Below are 19,418 nucleotides of genomic sequence, written 5' to 3'. Positions count from 1 at the left end.
TACAAAATTTGGAAAAATTAAATTAAGAAATTAAATGCAATTAGTTGAGGCAAGTAATAAAAAACATTCACAAAAAAGTTTTTTGTTACATATGTCTGCTAAATATACATACATATATTATATTGTATAAATATAAGTAAATTGCTGTTTTTTTTCCATCGAGTAAAGTAAATCGTGTTGCACAATTTGTTAAACTTTTAACCAATTCCGTTTCTTAGTTATTTTGTTGTTCATTTGTTTATATGGTTTGGTGGTTTCGTTTTAGTTTATGTTTATGCTCATTTAATTCCATGAAATAAAGTACTTGTTGTACATTCATACATATATATATATATATATATTAAGTACATATATAAGACCAATTCGCTTTTGACGGCAGGATTAAATTCATAATATGCTTAAAAAATTACATATTTTATTTTTTATATAAATTTACTTTCAATTCATCTTCACATTAATTCGTACAATTAATTATACACTCATAAATGTTTAAATTTTTGATCGATATTAATATTATAAATTTTTTATTTTTTTAATATTATTTATGCAGCTGCCTAAACTAATGTTAATTACTAATATGTTGTTTCTTCGTCTGCCTTTGCTTCAGCTGTTTTTGTCACTGGTGTTTATTACAATTGTTGTTGGATTGTTAATGTTAATTCAATTCATAGATCTATAAGCGGTATTATAGTCCTTGTATTGCGTATCTCTGGCTCATCCGCTTGTCATCAAAGGTCATTATCGAACATCTGCAGCGAGCGCGTTACCAAATCGTCCTTGAGGCACGCCTCGAGGAACTCCTCTATCGTTATGATGCCGTCTTGATTTAAATCCAATTTGCGAAACACTCGATCGACCTGCAAATGAATGGAAATATGTAGATCTCGTAGCAAACTTGACCAAGTATTAATTGCATTAATCAATACGTATTTCAATGCTTTTTTTTCTCAATTATCTTTGTAATTCTCACACACACACACACACACACACACATGTACGCAATCATGTACGCATACACAACTTAACTTATCAATAATGTGGCATGAGGCCTGCGTCATTAAATAAAATTTCCGATGCAGTTTCCGCTCTTGGGCACACACAAAGCTTCCGCTCAACATTTCCAATCCGATTCCCTCGAGCCTTAACCACACACTCATGTATTCAAATGTATATGTATCACGTCTCTGTTTGCACAATTATAATTACTCATACGCAGCGTTTTCCACGACATCGACATAGTCAACGGATGCTGCACGTTACGTTATGTCGAACGTCGAGAGCAGCTCTTGCATAAAAAATGAAGCATTATGCAAAAAAAAATCGACTCAGCTCGACGATATTCAACGACATTGAAGTCGACTCACTTTTATCAGCTGCATTGCAGGCTTTATTTGTGCAGCGGAAATTTAATTAGCTGCGATTTAAACCTCATTACATTATTAGTCGAAGTAAAAACAGTGAAATACTTTATTGAAACTTTAAGTGGTTGTAATCATGGTTAACATGATCGAGGATATGCATATACATATTAAAATGGATTGAAATTAACATTTTCTTAATCAGTAAGAAATTTTATAATCTTCTGAAGTGGATTTACGCCATTTCAATAGATTAGATTCAGAAGTATTGTACAAACAGATAAACAGAATGTTTGTAGATAAATATATATGAATATATTTATTGTATTTGCAATAAATTTTGTATCAATATGTCTTCTATCTGATAAAGATTAATACATGCCCTACAGAGAATAGTAGTAGATTTATTATCCAATTTTTTAAATCCCAAGAAAACTGTTGCTACTTTTGAGATTTTTTTAATGCTTGTCTTTTTTAAAAATCGGTCACGCTTTAAATCAGTTCTTAGATCATTTTCCTCACCTGATCTCTCGCCTTGCGATCATCCTCCGGTTGATGAGGCCTTCTTCCCATAAGCTCGTGTATGGCCAGAACAATTTCACTTAGTTCACCGCGACTGATGCGACCATCTCCATTGAGATCATACAGTTTGAAGGTCCAGCGCAGACGTTCATAAACCGAGCCACGCAATAGAGTCGATAAGGTGACCAGTAAATCCTAACGAATTTAATAAAAGCAATATAATAAGAGAGAGTCAACTATATAATAGTAATAATAACCATAATTACCCGAAAACTAATGGCGCCATTGCAATTAACATCGAAGGCTTTGAACACATAATGAGCATATAAACTGGAATCTGTGAATATAGAAAACGTTTTAGTACGTCAACTGTGTACGAGGGGCTGTCGAAGGGGGTGGCAAGTGCAAGCTTCGAAAACTGGCGCACATAGATGAAATGTTGGCTTAAGTGGCGCTTTATGACGCGCAGCTATAAAAAAAAACGAAAGAACCGAAATAACGCCGGCAAGGACATCGAATTTACTCAAACCCATACAAATGCAAGTATATATAAATATATGTGTATGCTTGTATATATGTACACTTAAATACTTACTGCCATGTGGAAAGAATTTGGCGTAAATATCCTTAAAACAATCCTCGTGCACCACACCCTCAGGACATTCCTGTAAAAGCAAAACGAAATCTCTATGAAAATATGAGCGCAAAATGTGAAAGGGAGTGAGAGAAAGAGAATCAGAAAGGGAATGAAATTGGGAATGGAAAGGGAAATTTACAAAGCTGAGTTCTTACGCGTCATGAATCCCTATCAAAGTATGCTTTAAAATTATTGTTGAGTGGTTATTCAAGTATCTATCTATATACTCAAATTTATTTGTTTTTCTACTTATCAATATACCTATATCAATATTTGCAATTATATTTAACTACATTTCTTTCTAACTTACTCTTTATCAACCAATTTAATTAATAATCTGTGTTACCATATACCTATACCTATTTAGTTTTCTGATTAATTTATTTACCTATATAATTTATTTATATGCTAATTAACAAAAATTATACATACGTTTTGACCTATTGTTAATCTTCTTTCTATCAATTTTTTTTATTTATCCCTTAACTTTTTCTATTTTTTATGTTTCTGATAAAGTATATTATTATAGATAGAGGTTGTAAGATGAATATTTTTAAATTAAGTCGTCATTAATTACTATCTACATACATTAAGTATTTAAATATCCTAAGACAACATTTAAGTACCCCTTGAGAGTAAAATGAGACAGAATTAGCTTGCTACATATTTTTTACAACACTTAAATTGATACAGAGTTGGACCCAAATAAAATATTGGTGATACATAGCTGCAAATTGCTAGGAATAAATCAGTTCAATGAAATGGCTTGAAGAATATGTTCTCTCACTTAAAATACAATGGAGTTTTAATGATTTGCCTCTGCTATTGACCCACATTTTGAATCTTAACTCAAGAATTGTGAGTGTACTCCGTATGAAATGCATGTGACACCCACACGCACACACCCACACACACACACACACACAGCCAATGTGCAATGGAATTCAAAACGCGTATGCATTAAATTGTCTGGCATTATTTGCGCCATCTCTCTCCTGCCATACTATAGCTGTCTTTGTCTCATTTTATGTGCGTGTCTCCTTAAGCAAAAAGCACTTGGACTGCGCTTTTGCCCGGCAGTTGAGCTCATAAATTTTGAGTAAACACTGCCTTATTCAGAAAACTCTTATTCATATTCATATTCATATTCACATATTCACATTTATATAGATTGGTGGCTAGCATGGGAAATATGGATTGCAATACATATGTGTCTGTGTCCACTTACCGTCTTAAATCCTCTATACATGACGCGGATTTCCTGCTTGGTGAACTTGGTTTGACGGCACAAATCCTCTAGAGCAACCGGAATGGGTTTAGGCACGCGTGTGTGTTCCAACTCATAGACCACCTCCTCGATGGGACTTTCCGGTGGTGATGCCATGGTTGTTGATCTACCTTGGGAATCTTAATGCGTTTCAAATTTCTTGTTGCTTATTTTAATTTAATTTAATTGAATATTTCCTTTCTTGAATTTTCCTTTATGCCTTGTTTATTTATAGCTGCAGCACAATATCAATTTCCATTTTCATGCGCCTCGTTTCAAGAGCAACTCATTAACTTAATTTCCAGTTAGCATTCGTCATATAGATATTTGAATATATATTTTATTTCTAGTCCTTGTACCACTCTTTTAGCGGTTATTCTGGTTTCCTTGGTTAAGCTTTCTTTATATTTTTTTTGGCTTTTGGCTTCCTTTACCTATGCATTTGCAACGCTAAGTCGCTAATGAGGCAAGCATCGCTGTAAAGAGAGACAGGAAAGCAACATGAGCAATGGGCCAGAATAAAAAGTTACATAAATCACTGAGCGAACTCAGCTAACCCGTCGAGAGGAAAAGAGGAAAAGCGCTGCCCGCACAAGGACGCTGCTCATCATCAGGCGCTGCTTGCGGTCTGTCAGCGTGCTGTTCTCTCTATGTGTTGCTGCGTGTGTGTGTGTCTGTGTGTGTGTGTGTGTGTGTATTGTGGGGGTTCTTGACTGTTTGTTAAGGCCAACTTGCAGCTGCCGGAAGTGCAACTTGTTGTTGTTACAGCTAACCAGCTAGCTATCAGTGCAAGAGTTTATATACAGCTTATAACGCGCGCAGCATGTACACTCATGGACAAAATAATAAGTACACCATCTTAACTTGTACTTAAAGTGAATTATTTTTATCTGTGAACTACAGTTACCGTGTTATAAGTTTTAAAATATAAGTTAAAGAACTTTTTTTTAGATAATAAATTTATTATAGATATTATTTTTTGTTGCATTATTTATTATTATGAGAATGTTGAACATTTGTTATATATTCAGTACCATAGCAGGATTTTGAACAAGCAGTATACAAGATTTTTAATAGAGACATTATAATAAGAAAATTATTAAATTAAAAAGCAAAATATAGATTGATTTAGTTCATTGATTTTCTTTAAAAGTGAATAAATTTATTTTGGATATTAAGTATCTTGTTCTATATTGATGCATATGTGTGTCTTATATTAAGTATACGCAGTGCTTGTTTGTTGCATAAATGCAAAAACTTCACTACAGCTTTCAGCGTTTGTGTGTGTGTGTGTGTGTGTGTGTGTGTGTGTGTGTGTGTGTGTGAGCTGCTTGCCGTCAACATGCAAATGCTGATTATTATTGCGTGCTATAAATCAAAGCGAATCGAGTTATGCGCGCGCCTTGGTGTATGCAGCACCTATTTTCGCACGTTGCCAGTCTACGGGTTTTGAGAATTGAAAGAGGATGCTTTTTAAGCAGTGGTTTTGTAGATGGAGCGGTTTTACTGCACTTGCAGGCTGTGGCAAACACTAGCTGTCTGCCAGCTCAGATGATATTAATGAGCACTTTGCATGCAGATGAATTGAGTATGCGTCGACTAAAATACCGATTAATTACAGCCCCTAATGGGGTAAATAGTGCTAAAGACATTTAATGGCATTCAACTTGAGAATTAATTTGACTTTAATTAATAAATGATGTCTCAAAAAATCATAGCGATAGGAGCTTGAGCAACTACATGCTACACTTTTTTTTTTAATTATTTATTTTACTTTAAATATTAAAAATGACATCAGAAATTTATTTTAAATTACATTTTAAAAGAAAATTAAATAATGTAGACTAAAGTATGTAAAGTAATAAAAACAAATTAAATAAATATTTAAAAAAAAGCTTAAAACTTGAATGACATCACTGGGAAAACATTAAATTCACAGTAATAACTTTATATTTAAATAAACATCACTGAGAAAACTTTTAATTCTCCATAAGAACTTTAAATTTGAATGTAAACTTAAGAAATTAATAAAAAATGTAATTATTATAATAAAATTTAATACAAATTTATAAAAGTAAGACTTCTATGATTTACAATTAAAATAAATCCTAAAGTCTGCCAAATTAAAGTCTCTTAGTCTTTATTCTCGACGGCTCAGTATCAAGTTAAGAAGAGGTATAAGCTAGTAGTTTGTCTCATATCAAAATATTGAAATTGATTTATTGAAGCTGGGATATTTGATACATTGATGTGAAGGACAAATCGAGTTAGTTGCAAATTGTGGATTTGATATATTACTTTTCAATTGAGAATAATGCAATTTAGTCCCTAAGCAAATCGAAAGTTGTCAAAATGCGCAACTTTATGAACTGTAACTAGTTATTGGAGAAATTCAAACACATTCACAAGGAACAACTTGATCGAGTTTCTCGTCCACTAGAGTCCATAACTTGACCTCTTTGGCTCGACAAAATGCAATGGCTCTTCAATCTCGAATGTGGTCAAAAGAGAGGAAAAAGGTTGTTCACTATTTTCCATTATATACATACAAACCTGCAGTTGTATTTGCTCGAAACTGTAAGTGAGGGTGAGAGAAATGCCATCAAACGGTAGACAGCGCGTTCCATTTCCGAAGTCAGGGCTATTTTTCAGTTGGAATTGGTAAATCCAGCAGTTTGGGTACTCGTAGTTGCAAAAGGTAATGGGGAAAGAGGGAGAAAATAGGTCACAGTCACTTCGGAAATAGCTTTGACAGTTTAATCCAAGCAAATATTTTACGCAGCTCTCCAATTTGCTACGGTAATTTCCTTTTACCATGAAAATACAGTTTACCCACATAAATAAATATTTACGTATATTTTCCCATTTTTGGCTAACCCTGACTTGAGCTTTTCTGAAATTCAAATGAGTTGCAGCCTGCCCAATAAATAATTCATCAATGCCAATGTCTCAGATTGTACTTAGACTCAAGTCTCGTGACGTGCTTAGAACTGCATCCGCAAAGAAGCCACAGGGCAATTTCATCAGAATAAGTGGATATATTATGAGTATAAATCCAACTCAATCGATAAGTACTTGTGCATAGTTTTTTATGTACTTTTAATTGCATTTATTATTAAGCTGTCTGAGTTTATAATGAGCAAAGTCTAAGTAGAAGAGAGTTCACTATATGTTAAATCTCATCCTTTTCTTTGATTAAAGTAAAAATTGAGTCCACATACAGTTATTTGAGTAATTCCTTGAGAAAATATAAAATATAGCAATGCTATTTTTTTTCATTATTTATTTTCATTCATTATATTTGTTTTTAACACTTTAAATAACAAAATATATTAGATCCATTGAACTAACTAATTATTTTAAAAAATAAATAACAAATAACAGAATTTTTCAAATACTTCTCAATCTATCTATTAGAACAAAATAAATTTAATAAAAATATAATCCCTTAAGCATTGCTACCTTATTTACTTATAATTTTAAAATAATTGAAATTTGGTTGTCAAACTTGTAGATCGTAGACAAATATACTTTCACTTTTAACATCAGTTTATTATCAGTTTTAATTTAAAATAATGCTGGTAAATAAAATATATCTTTATAAATAATAAATTGAGTTTCAAATTAAACATATGTCTTACTCTTTACTTTACTAAAAAGTTTTCCCAATGAGCAGCATTTTAACTTTGGATAATATTATGCTATTAGCATAAACAGCTTGTGGTTAAGGCAAGTCCATTAAAGGCAGGCCATAATGGTCGACAATGTCTTCGTTAGCTGTGGCCATAATAAGCAGCAGTCAGAGAGAAAGGGAGAAAGAGAGAGAGAGAGGTCGGCCAACTAATTGCATGACTCAATTTGCTCAAATCTGAGGCAGCTGCAACTGCAATCGTTTGCAACACATTTTATAGCATTTTTATATCGCTTAAAGAGCGGAAGTCATGGCAGAGTAAGGGAATTGCCATAAGCCGAGCGCACACTTAATATTTAAATGCAGTCGGTGTTGCAATTGTAAAGGACGACTGTGCGGTAAATGGGGGCTGCCTGAAACGTGTTTGTCAAATATTACGTATACGATATGTGCACACGAACGCCCAGCCAGCTGCTAAAATTCAATGCCAGGCCACAAGTCAGCTAATTAAATATTAAATCAGGTCAAAAGCTTAAACGTTTTAATGCGCACAAATCTTTATTAGCTGAAGTCCAAGCCAATATTTATACAATGAAATGCATTTGAAATGTGACTTAAAGCCAAGGCGGGCTAAATGTTCGTATATGCAAATGGCAAACGGCGACGTCAGCAATGCCAAGTTTGCTATGTTTATTCATTTGTCTAATTGTGTTTGTATGTGGTCTACAGCTGGAAATATGGAAATAGAAATACAAATGGAAATGGAAATGGAAATAGAAAATGCTATATCTCTGCTGGAATGGTGTGCATGTCAAGCCTTTAACTTCAAAATGCCAACGACAATGACAGGCGCAGGAGCAGGAGCAGCAGGAGCAACATGAGCAGCAGCAGCAGCTGAAACAACAACACAAAGGACAAGGCTTGCCGCTTCTCAGTTTGCCTTGCATGCAGACATGCAATGCTACTCGAATAAAACCTAAACAAAAACTCTGGCCAAGCCCCCTCTCTAGGCCACCTATTCCCACACACTCTGGTTAATATACACAGTGGTTCAAGCAAGTATCTAAATTGCTGGGCTTATAACATAGCAATGCATAGCCTAATTTAGTTGTTATTACTTCTGATTACTGCTGCCATTTATAAGTAGTTTTGGGGACAGGATAATGAGCTTGTAAATTGGCAAACACTATAAACAGTGCATTGATATTTAGCACAAAAGTTCTTTATATTCAAGAATTATAGTTCAAGCGAGCACAAGACGAATATTGTTGGAAATGCTGATGATGGAAATGAAGGCAAGAAGATGATGATTAAGCAGAAAAGGACAGATGAACAAACAGTAAAGGACAACAAATTATTTGAATTTGAAAACAGCTGAGTTAAAAGTGATTTGATCTCTTGTTTTGGGTGGCCAAAACTGACTGTTTATGATGAAAGTGTAGGTATGCTAGGGATAGAAAGTCACTCTTAATTTTTGTGCTCTAAACACTTAAAAAGGATTCAACTGATATACGAAATGCATGCATGTCTCTCTAGCGAGAGAAGGTATTAACAGTAAGATACTAGTGACGAAAGTGCTAGTGATGAAAGTCTCTTCACTTTTTGAAATAAGATAATAGGCAGCTTATTGAAATAAATCAAAATTTTAACGTAAAAGACCTTACTTCACACAAATATGCAATTTGTTTGAAATCTAGAGAATAAAATTACATAATTAACATTGTTAAATTATATTACAGGTGTCCTTAAAAGTTTTTTTTTAACGCAACCAAACAAAAAATCTGTATTGCTGAAATGTCAGAGATTTCAGTTTTCAGACATATGTACTTTAAAATTTGATTTAAATTTCAACAACAATTTGAATCATTGGAATTTTTTTAATGCAGTAAATAAATGCATTTAAAATTTAGAAGTGACTAGCGAAGTGACCTAAAAGTTGTATACTTGTAGCAAGCTTGTAGGATAAGACAAAAAAAAAACAAATAATGTAGAAGAATTTGTGTACTTTATAAAAGCAACCAATGTTGTGTTTACAAACCTTTTGGGATTTTTATTATAAATTGTAAATATACATTTAATTTTACTCAATATAAGTGTGACTTTCATCAAATTTTATGACATTTTAGTTATGTGTGAGAGCCGACATTTGCTTTATAAGTTGTTAGAAATTTTTAGAGTCATTCGCCAGTAGTTTGATTAATTAATTTTATTTTTTAAATTTAAATGTATATACGAGCTTAGGAATTTGTGACCCACTGTGCCATTGGCAATGTCACAGAGTCTTTGTCATTTCACGCTGCTCTCATGATACTTTCACGGACACCATTGGTCGAGGAGTGGCATGCAGTGTGAGTGGAATGAGTGGAATGGCAATCGTCTAACCAGCCAACCGTCTAACCGTCTAACCGACTAACCAGCATATATCTAACTAAAAGGCGACTGACAGCGACAACACGCAACCGCAGCAGGTGAACCGCAATTGTGTAGAAAGTATTATTAAATTGTGGAAACAAATACAACCACTTGCTTATGCATGTATGTGTACTTATTTATATTGCATGCCTTACAATTACACAATTGAATTTTTGGCAAGAGCTAAAAAAAAACAACGCCCACAAGGTCGATAAGAAATCTTATAAAATGCACCCACATAAGGCAATAAATCAACGCCAATTATAGACAGTTCTTTTCTTGCACATGCGGTCTTGGCCAACTTTCAGCTCGCGGCTCGACAAATGATAAACGACTTTCAACCAAAAGTGGGCCAACAAGAATTCTAACACTTTTCAATCTTTTCTCAGAGATTGGCTTACACTTGATTTGGTTTTTGGCGAAAATACTTAAACGCAAAAACCAAAACTAGCTAAGCACTCTTTCCAATGACAAACTGCCAAACAATGAACCACAGACTTTCGTGACGACATGTAAAGAATACTTTCAGTAAATTGAAATTGCAATCGCAATTCAAGGAATTTGCATGAAAGCTTCTTCGTGGGAATTTTTAGATTGATATGGTGTTTGTGTACTAATTCTAAATGCAGATTAACTGAGATTGACTCTTATTTGACAGCCTTTAAAGTTGGCTAACAGTCTTTCCTTTTAAGGTTGCTTCATCAAAATATTTTAGATATGAATTTCTGTTTGTAGAGCATCTCGAAGTTGAGCGTTCTCCTGCGGTCATGTAGTTATGTTGACATGTGCCTATAGGGAATTTGTACTTGCAATTGGCATACTGGCATTATTAGTAGAGAGATAAACGTTAATTGATTAATACTTCGTCGACAACAACAGACATGCCCTGGATGCATAAACTCGTATCTATTATGGTTAATTGAGCTATTCAGAAATTTGAGCAAATGTAATTGAAATCAAAATTAGCAAACCAAGAGCACGATTCAATTTGTTGCATATATGTTGCTGATTAAATTTGAAATTTGGAAAATCAGAAAAATTAAATAAAAATGCAACAATTTTCAAAATTTAAATAATTTTTGAATGAAGGCCCGTTAATTCCACCAATAGTCAACACAGATAATTTAAATAATAAATAAATATCCCTTAGGCGTATGGGAACATAACCCAAGTAGTTTAATTGCTATAATTATATGTTTATGACAATAATATAAAATGATGTCGTATATTTTCTTCATTTACGCAACTAAATTAATCACTTTCACAATTTATTTATTTGCGCCGGGAATAAAAGGATTTTTTCCATGCATATCAACATTTAATTCTTTTTTTATGCATGTTGACTTTTGAAGCGTTTCCAGGGCTTTACCATGCAAATAAATTGACTGCTTTAAATGGACAATTCAATTTAATTGTACGTTTAAAAAATATGAATACATATTTAAGTGTTTATCTTTGTGAGGATATATCAATGTGACAGCATGACGCATAATTAAAGTTTGTAGATGTGCCAAAAGAATTGGCTAGAAAGTTGTGAAGGAAGTTGGCCCGCAGCCAGCTGATACGATGATGGCCTAGACATGCCTTTGGGTAAATACTTATAACGGATGTCATTAGTTATTATAAGTTGGCCTGTCGAAAAGGTGAGCATTTTGTTGAATTAAATAGTTTATATTCAATTATACAAAACGAAAACTAGAAAGGACAGTGATGCAGCTGGGAAATTGCTTTTAGTTTAGCATTAAATATATCCGCTGGGGAAATCAGGCGAAAAGTGTTGATAGCACTTCTTGGAGTTGACTTTTTTTTTTGTTAGTTTGCTATTTCATTAGTTATTTGCTTATGAAAAAAGGAGAGAAATAACGAGAGAAAGTTGAAGTGGGAAAACCGACCTCAACAACAAGAAGATAATTCAAGAGCACACTTTCCAGCTGTCAAGTACACAACACTTTTGCCCCAATGGAGCTTTAAGATAAGCCAAGAAACAATAACAAATTACTCCCCAGAGCAACCAGAACATTTGTTGTTGTTGTTGTTGTTGTTGTTGTCGTATCCTACGAAGTGGATGTGTTGTCCTTGTCCTTGTCTCCCTCCAAGTCTCTTTTAGTTGCGAGCGACACCATTTGCAATAATTTTTTAGTTAAATATTGTGCCCAAAAGCCATTTGGACAACTAACAACCACAGTCAACGGAATTCATGCCATTCGTATCTCAATCTTAAATCAACAAACCAAACAACATGCAGTTCTATTATTAGGGATAACAAATAGAGTTTATATTCACGTGATCGTACACGTATATTTACAATTATAAGTAGTATTGTATTCTTATAGGATTCTTATATTCCTATACATAGAAAATATTCAACATACTTAAACTCAAATAATAATAATATTATTAAATACTTTTTATTCCTGTCTTTTTCGCTCATATCATACAGTTCGTGCGTGATTCTCATGAGTGAGAATCCTTGGAACGTGACCATCTCTAATAGCAAATTATTTCCGGCATGCACACGGAATTCGGCTTAGTTAATTGGTGCCTCACCTAGTTGGAACTATTTATAATACAAGAGGTGCTTACTTCGAAATGTCAATTATATTTTTAAGAGTGCTCGACTACGAAATACCCTTAAGTAAAATTAAAAATTAACAAATTTAACAAGATCTTTAGATTTTATAGTGTTTGAGACCAACGTGACTTTTGAAGATTTTCAAGAAACTATAATTTATAATATCGTGGGTACTTTCTCTTGCCAGTTATAAGACTACAACACTCCATTTCACAATGACTATCAATCAATCAAAGAAAACTCCGCATTATTTTTATACCCTGTACCAAAAAGAAAATTACAAAATTAGTTTGCTTTATCCTTTAATCTTTTAATTATATAGGTGTTTTCTAACTATTTATCTATTTGCCGTATCAATATGTTTCACATAGATCGTGCTACTATGCCCTATACTTCTTCAAAATTAAAGAAAATAAAAGCGTTTCTTTGTTGTTGAAAGTTTTAATTTTAGGCTTATGAAAGTATATATGTATAACTATTAAATATTTAAATATAATCCTTGGGCTTCAAAAGATGTTTGCATTTATTGTAATAATTAAGTGAAAAATATATAACTCAAATAATTAAAATTAATTTGTTTAAAATTAAATAAAATTTTCACTTATACCAAATTTACAAAAATTTTTCTTTAAATATAACTAATATCAGTTATATTGACTTAATTATAATCTTGACTTGTGTCTTTCATTGGATATTTGTATTAAATTTACCACAAAATCAAACCCCAACTAAATCAATTTGTAGTTGCATAACACTAGTTTTAATATATATAGGAGTGTACGTAACTTTATATACAAGACTTGACATAATTAGCACATCAGTTGGCATTTGTTTAAGCATAAAAAAAGCCGAAATAAATTTGGGAAACTAGTTTGCAGATTTACTAGCAATTATTCATCAATTGTGCTTCAACATTTTTATTTTTGCCTAACATTTTTCTGATGTTTTTATACGCGACGGAAATAAATTAAGCCAGCTCATAAATTAGAGTGATTTAAGCAAAGAAGAATTATTGTTGTCCAGTCAACGGTTTGTGGTGGCACATTTATAACTAGACCGAAAATTATGGTGACTGACTGTAGCGTACACCCAAAATAGTCTCCCTCTCTCTCTTTTCTTTGACTATATCTTTGTCTCTCCCTTTGCCGAGTTAAGTCCAATGGAAATTGCTAAGCATTTGCGTTTCGCCTTTTGCTTTGTTGGCCGATAAAGAAAATTATTGTCTAAAACTTGGCGCATATCGCCGAACCGGAAGTGCTGGGGTCATAAAAACTAGCGGGCGTCATTGGTATGTGTGTGTGTGTGTGTATGTGTATGTGTGCGTCGCCAACAGGACGACGTTCAATGGCGTTTTATTGTTGAACATTTCGCACAGTTGTATGAGTACAATAGTATATGAAACTTACCACCCCTACCCTCTCCCCTCAGTTAAGCGGTAGGGGGTGCTACAACTATTTTGGCAGTTTGTTAGTTTGGCTGGCCGACAATGAAGTCAGTTTTTAGCCGCTTGGCCAGTGCCAAATAACTGTGGGAGTCACTTTCATTGTGGGAGTTACTAAAACTTTTCCTAACGGAAATGCAGCGCCAACTTTTTTGGCTCCAACGTTTTGCTTCTATTTCCTTCTATTTTGGTTTTTTTTTTTTTGCATATTCTAAACTGACTGTTGGAAATGTTTTGCTTTAATATTTTGATTGCATTTTTAGTGAAATTAATGAAAACAATTGCAAGAAGAGTGTTTCAAGTTTTTTTGATTGGATTCGTTATCGTAGGGCGTGCCAAAAGTGGAGGAGGGCACTTCAATGCGATACAGTTGCATGTAACAAGTTTCCGGTTTCACTCACACACACACACACACACACACAAATACACACACACGTACTTGACCAGCTCTTCCATCTTTTCAAAATGACTTGACGTTTGCAGTTGTGTGTTGTCGTTGCTGTTGTTGGATCATATCATGAAACTGATTGCCGTTTCACTCAATTCAAGTCTTTGCCTTTGGATTGATTCAAGTGGCTGCTCTTGATGTGAATGCGATTCCTCAGCTAGTGTAGCACGAATATAGATTTAAGTGGCTCCAAACTGCGAGCATGTGTGGGGTAAGAAAAAACCGAATAAATCAACCAACTTATTGAACTGAAAATAGCTCTGAGGATTCTAAAATTTGAATGCACATATATACATATAAATATTTTCGTCTGTCGGTCTAAACATATAGCAATATACTGCAATATTAACTGACACTAATGCTCAACATGTTTTATTGTTTTTATTATATGTATTTCAGCAATCTTGATGTATTTTTATGCTCTTGAGCAACTACAGCAATAACAGCGACGTCAAGACAAGACCAATAAAGAATTGTGTAGAACTTTTTCAGCTCAAAAAATAAGCAAGGACAACAACGACAGCGACAACAACAATGGTAATAAAAAAAGGAAACATTCAAGGCACAACTCATAGAAAAAGTGTGCGCAAAAGTATGCTATATTTTTCCTCTCGACTGCCGACTGTTGGTCTGCCCTTACTTATACTTGGCCATTTCCAGCACAGTAATTAATGCTTGTAAGTGCCACTCGTCTCACTATGTATGTGTGTTTGTGGGCTGCACAGCGTTGCCACATTTACAGCATTTTACTTAGCTTTCAACTTTTTTCGATGGCTTCTTGTTAATTGCATGTTTCCAGCATGTGTTTCCCTCTAGCGGCGAATTCGGCCAGTGCCTACGCCTCGTCTATAATGTGTGGCAATTAGAAAATGCTACCAAATCTGAGCATCAAGGTCTACAGTTACATATTGCCTCCTTTCGCTCTGACTTTCTTTCATTTTGAAGCGTAACACATGGCGTATGCGTATTGCACAAACTTTGCACAACTTTGCATTCATCAGCTGGTCGTAAAAACAACGAACGGAAGCGCCACATAAAAATATATAAAGTACATAAATAAATGTATTTTTACGTATGAGTCTTCGTGTTCTTGTTATTGTGGTTGCTTTATAGAAACATCTGTGTCTCATATTCGCATCTTATGGGCTTCTTTGTTTCATTTTCTCGGCTCATTTATAATGCGACTATGTTGTTGAAATTATAGCGTCTGTCGTATATTAATGCAAATTTACCAAAAGATACTTTGAGCATCACAAGTAAATAATTATACACTTATTAATTATGCAATTTAATTTTATTAGGTTTCTAAACGAATAAACTGTAACAGTAGAATGTCATTAGAAGTATTTCTAATTTTATTGTATAATTGCTTTATAATACATATAATTTTCATTATTTGGTTCGGTTGGAGCCAAGGAGCAAGACCTTATTTCGGTTCCTGATCCCAAAGTTAAGAATCGAACCTTTGTTCAATTTAATAGATAACATATTTTTACATTTTATACTCAATTTTTTCAGTAGTTTTTAAACTAATTAAACTTTATTCAAAAACTCAAATTTTTTGAGAACAATCTAAATTTATTTGGAGCATTAAATATGACCTTTTTTATCAAAAGTCTCAAATAGTTCTGTTAGGTTCAGTTTGGAATGACTTTTTTAATTTTTCCAAGGATACAAAAATAAAAGAAGGTAAGAAACAAATCTTACAAGGTTACTAAAAAGCTTCTTTATAAACTTAAATAAGCATTAATTATGCATTTACAATATGTGCATGTTTTTTATTATTTACCAATTTTATTTAATTTTTTATTGTTTCTATTGATAGCAAAAGCAGCCAGATTATCACAATTGTTCTGTTGAGGGCTGTGGCCAAGTACATTGACTCGTACCTCAGTATGTAATTAACTATGCACTTTGATAGTCAAATATTTAACACCTGAAGTGATTAATATATTTGTGGAAACGATTCACGCCTTCTAGTTGCCATTTGCCGTGAAGTTGAATATTCAGGTAACAAACATTTGATCAGACTATAAATGATTACTATTATACATAAGCTAATGGGCAAAGGGCGAGGACATGCATTAAATTGAACGAGCATAACTTGATTATAGCCTTGATTAAATTGCAAAATGCGTTAAATCGAGTTTAGTTTAGTTTATTTTTAACTTATTCTATTTAAAGTTTATTTTTCGTTGTTAGTATTTTTGTTGGGGGCGTTCGCCCGCTATGCACAAGTGCCGTCGCTTTTGTGTAGGCGTAGGCGCATGTGCATGTATGTGTGTCCGTGTGCGTGTGAGTGTCTGTGTGTCCGTGTGCGTGTGACCGGGTGTGTGTGTGTGAATGAAACTAGAGCGCACCTTGATGCTATTTTTAAACGTCACACAAAACAACAACGGTCCAACAACAAGAATTGTCGCTTAGTTTTGAGCCAAGTGCTTTTTCCATGTTGCCGCCGCATCCTTTGTGCAGCATCCTAGGCCAAGTTCGCATTCTTTTTGTGGCTGTTAGTTGGCAACACTTAAAATTTAGCTAGGCAAATAACGTCAAGCATTATATAAATACATGACAATGAACGTTTTACCCACACATTATTTAATAAATTGCAAAGCACCTGAAGGACCCTCAAAAACCGTTGAATGAGTGCACAGGGACACGTGGCACACAGATTGGTTGCAACAACGTTTTGTTCTGTTGATACAATTGTACTTCAGCTATTTGATTTAATCTGTCTGCATATTTTACAAAATCTTGACATTCTGCACCATTTTTTTAACTCCATTGTCAGAAAGCAAAGAGTGGAAAAATGATCCAGATAAATATAAAATATTCTTAAAATGAAATATGAAATAAAAATATGAAAGGCATTTTTAAGATGTCCTAGGAATGATTTATAAAATAGTTTACATTTATTTCGATGATACTAGTAGTATAGAAAACAGATAAAGACGGTTAAAAAGTTATTTCAGGAATAGTTAAGATGAGAATCCAATGACAGTTTTAGTTTTTAGAAAAGGAATTGTAAAATATTTGTAAAATAGTTGTTAGAAAACATTACTTAAAGCATAGTATTACTATTAAAAGATATTGTTGTTTATGAAAGATTTATTTAATACTTTCGTATTTATTTTTACGTTATTAAGGGAGTCGGGGGTCCTGTCAACTCGCCCACTTGAAATCTCCTTGTCAAAAACATATTACAGTACTTGTATTTTAATTATAAATGACAGAATCGTCGCCCACATCTCATATATGTTAATTAGTAGTTCAGAGTCTATTTTCAGAATTAGCATATCAATGTAAATTACCATTAATATTTAAATGATGTTGTTGCACGAAATCGAAACTGTATACATGAATTACATTAATAAATAAACGATAATTTTGATACATGGATAAATTAATTTTATGAATATATATTACGTTTTAAAAGTCTATTTAATTGTTTTTACAAAATTTTGTATCTGATTGTTATTATTTTTAAATCCTCTACTCAAACAAATGGTACCCAATTTAGAAAAAAACGTACTTATTACTATATGTTATTTATTTTGTAAGTAATATTATTGATTTGTTAATGATATACATACATTATATATATTGAGAAATTTATTTGGCAATACTTTTAATGGTCAGCATTTGTAGGTTAACTTTTAAAGCCTACTGTGAGCCGCAGGTGCTGTGTATGTGTGCGTCTGCAAGTGCGTATGCATGTGTGAGTATGTGTGTGTTTTTGTCAGAGATTGGCGTCTAGTTAAACAAATCGCATGCGATTACAAATTTATACAAATGTGTAGTTAGTTTTAGAAGCGTGAGTTTTGCTTTTCTGTTGTGTTTAACTGTGTTTCTATTTCTGTTTCTGAGTCTGTTTCGCTTTCTGCTTTAGTTTGTTTTAGTTTGTATGTTCTTGTTCATTTTCTCAGGTTGCCTCTTCGTTCGTTGCTTTTGTGTGTGTGTGTGTTTTTTTTTATGGCGCCTGGCGTCGCTTAAATGAGTTGTTGCTTATATGTATGTGTGTAGGTGATAAATTTGCATTTGTACTGTTACGCTATTGTTTACTTTATAGGTTAGTTTGTTTGCTTTGCCTCTGCTATGCATACATTTACCTTCGGTGCCTTTGATGGCGACTACGATGGGGATATGGACGAGGACGAGGAGTGGGACGATGGATTAGTTAAGCCCAAAGCATGCCAGCAGCTCAAACGCTCCTAGCTTCTAAGTCAAACCTCTTGACTCGCCACACTTGACGTACTTGACTTGAGCTCCTTTCCTTTTATCCTTTTCCCTTTTCCTTTGTTTTGTCTGTGTTTATTATGTTGCCTTTCGCGTGTCTAGTTTTAATTTGGTAATGACTTTGGCTTATTAATTTATTTGAATCGTTGCGCACATTTCTGTAACATTTTCGGTTTTTGCCAACTTGTCACTCACTTTCACCTAACTTTCAACCCGCACGGCACACACATTGTAATTTTTCCGTTAGCTCGTTGCTGTTGTAGCTGTAGCTGTGTTGTTGTTGTTGTTGTTGTTGTCTCCTAAATTCGCTCACAAACGTAGCGACAAAGCAAAAAGCCAAGCAAGCAGCCTGCACAAGTACAAAAAAAAAACTGTATCTTTTAGATCCGGGCATATCCTTTATCTCGGACACAGCAGCAGCGCAGTCGACAGCAGCAGCAGCTGCGACGCCAGCAGAGCAGCAGCAGCATTAGCAGCTGCGGCCGTGGCACCGCCAGCAGCTGTAGCTGCGAAAGAAAAATTTCCGTCTACGTTGCTACGTGAAAATTGAACGCTCTTTTATAAATCAAATAAAATAAATAAAAATAAAAATTGCAAATGAAAGTCGTGCGAAAACAAGAACAACAATCAACAAATGACGACGCATGTAGCAGCAACAAACACAACAACGGCAGTAAAATTAGCAGCATACCATAAATAAAAGTTAAGAACAAACCGCGCAGCATTGCCGCCAAGCAGCCCAAATTCCGTTACCCAGTTAGCCAAGAGCCAAACGACGCGCACACGCGAGTGTCCTATACACAACTGATTACAGCCATAGTCCTTGCAGCAGCGGCGAACGCGACTGTTAGCAGACAGCGACGCCAGCGTCGTTTGTTTCGTTTCGTTTTGCTTCGT

General features: G+C 34.0%; 1 protein-coding gene and 1 long non-coding RNA gene across 4 annotated transcripts; both read right to left on the bottom strand.

The window, feature by feature from the left end:
- Window positions 1-538: 538 nt before the first annotated feature.
- LOC117790544 (Kv channel-interacting protein 1) lies at window positions 539-4,099 on the bottom strand. Its single transcript, XM_034630021.1, has 5 exons — window positions 3,746-4,099; window positions 2,476-2,545; window positions 2,147-2,217; window positions 1,881-2,075; window positions 539-857 (listed from the first exon to the last, which is right to left on the bottom strand). Exons 1-5 carry the CDS (start codon window positions 3,899-3,901, stop codon window positions 729-731), a joined length of 621 nt encoding a protein of 206 aa, XP_034485912.1. The 5' UTR covers window positions 3,902-4,099; the 3' UTR covers window positions 539-728.
- A 92-nt stretch (window positions 4,100-4,191) lies between these two features.
- Window positions 4,192-19,337, bottom strand: LOC117790545. 3 transcript variants are annotated; one of them, XR_004617986.1, is made up of 3 exons: window positions 19,275-19,337; window positions 18,395-18,722; window positions 4,192-4,260 (listed from the first exon to the last, which is right to left on the bottom strand). It is a non-coding gene; the product is annotated as an uncharacterized LOC117790545 (long non-coding RNA). The 3 variants fall into 3 exon arrangements; XR_004617984.1 differs by having other exon boundaries at window positions 18,395-18,726; window positions 19,213-19,324; XR_004617985.1 differs by having other exon boundaries at window positions 19,237-19,324.
- Window positions 19,338-19,418: the final 81 nt, after the last annotated feature.

Source organism: Drosophila innubila (genome assembly GCF_004354385.1).
Source record: "Drosophila innubila isolate TH190305 chromosome 3R unlocalized genomic scaffold, UK_Dinn_1.0 2_E_3R, whole genome shotgun sequence".
NCBI lineage: Eukaryota > Metazoa > Arthropoda > Insecta > Diptera > Drosophilidae > Drosophila > Drosophila innubila.
This window is presented reverse-complemented; position numbering and strand designations above follow the sequence as displayed.

Coding starts and splice junctions, on each gene's coding strand:
- LOC117790544 (XM_034630021.1), bottom strand. CDS start 3,901: ATGGCATCACCACCGGAAAGTCCCATCGAGGAGGTGGTCTATGAGTTG. Junction 2,546..3,745: donor TGTATAGAGGATTTAAGACG/GTAAGTGGACAC, acceptor TTGCTTTTACAG/GAATGTCCTGAGGGTGTGGT. Junction 2,076..2,146: donor ATGGCGCCATTAGTTTTCGG/GTAATTATGGTT, acceptor TAAATTCGTTAG/GATTTACTGGTCACCTTATC.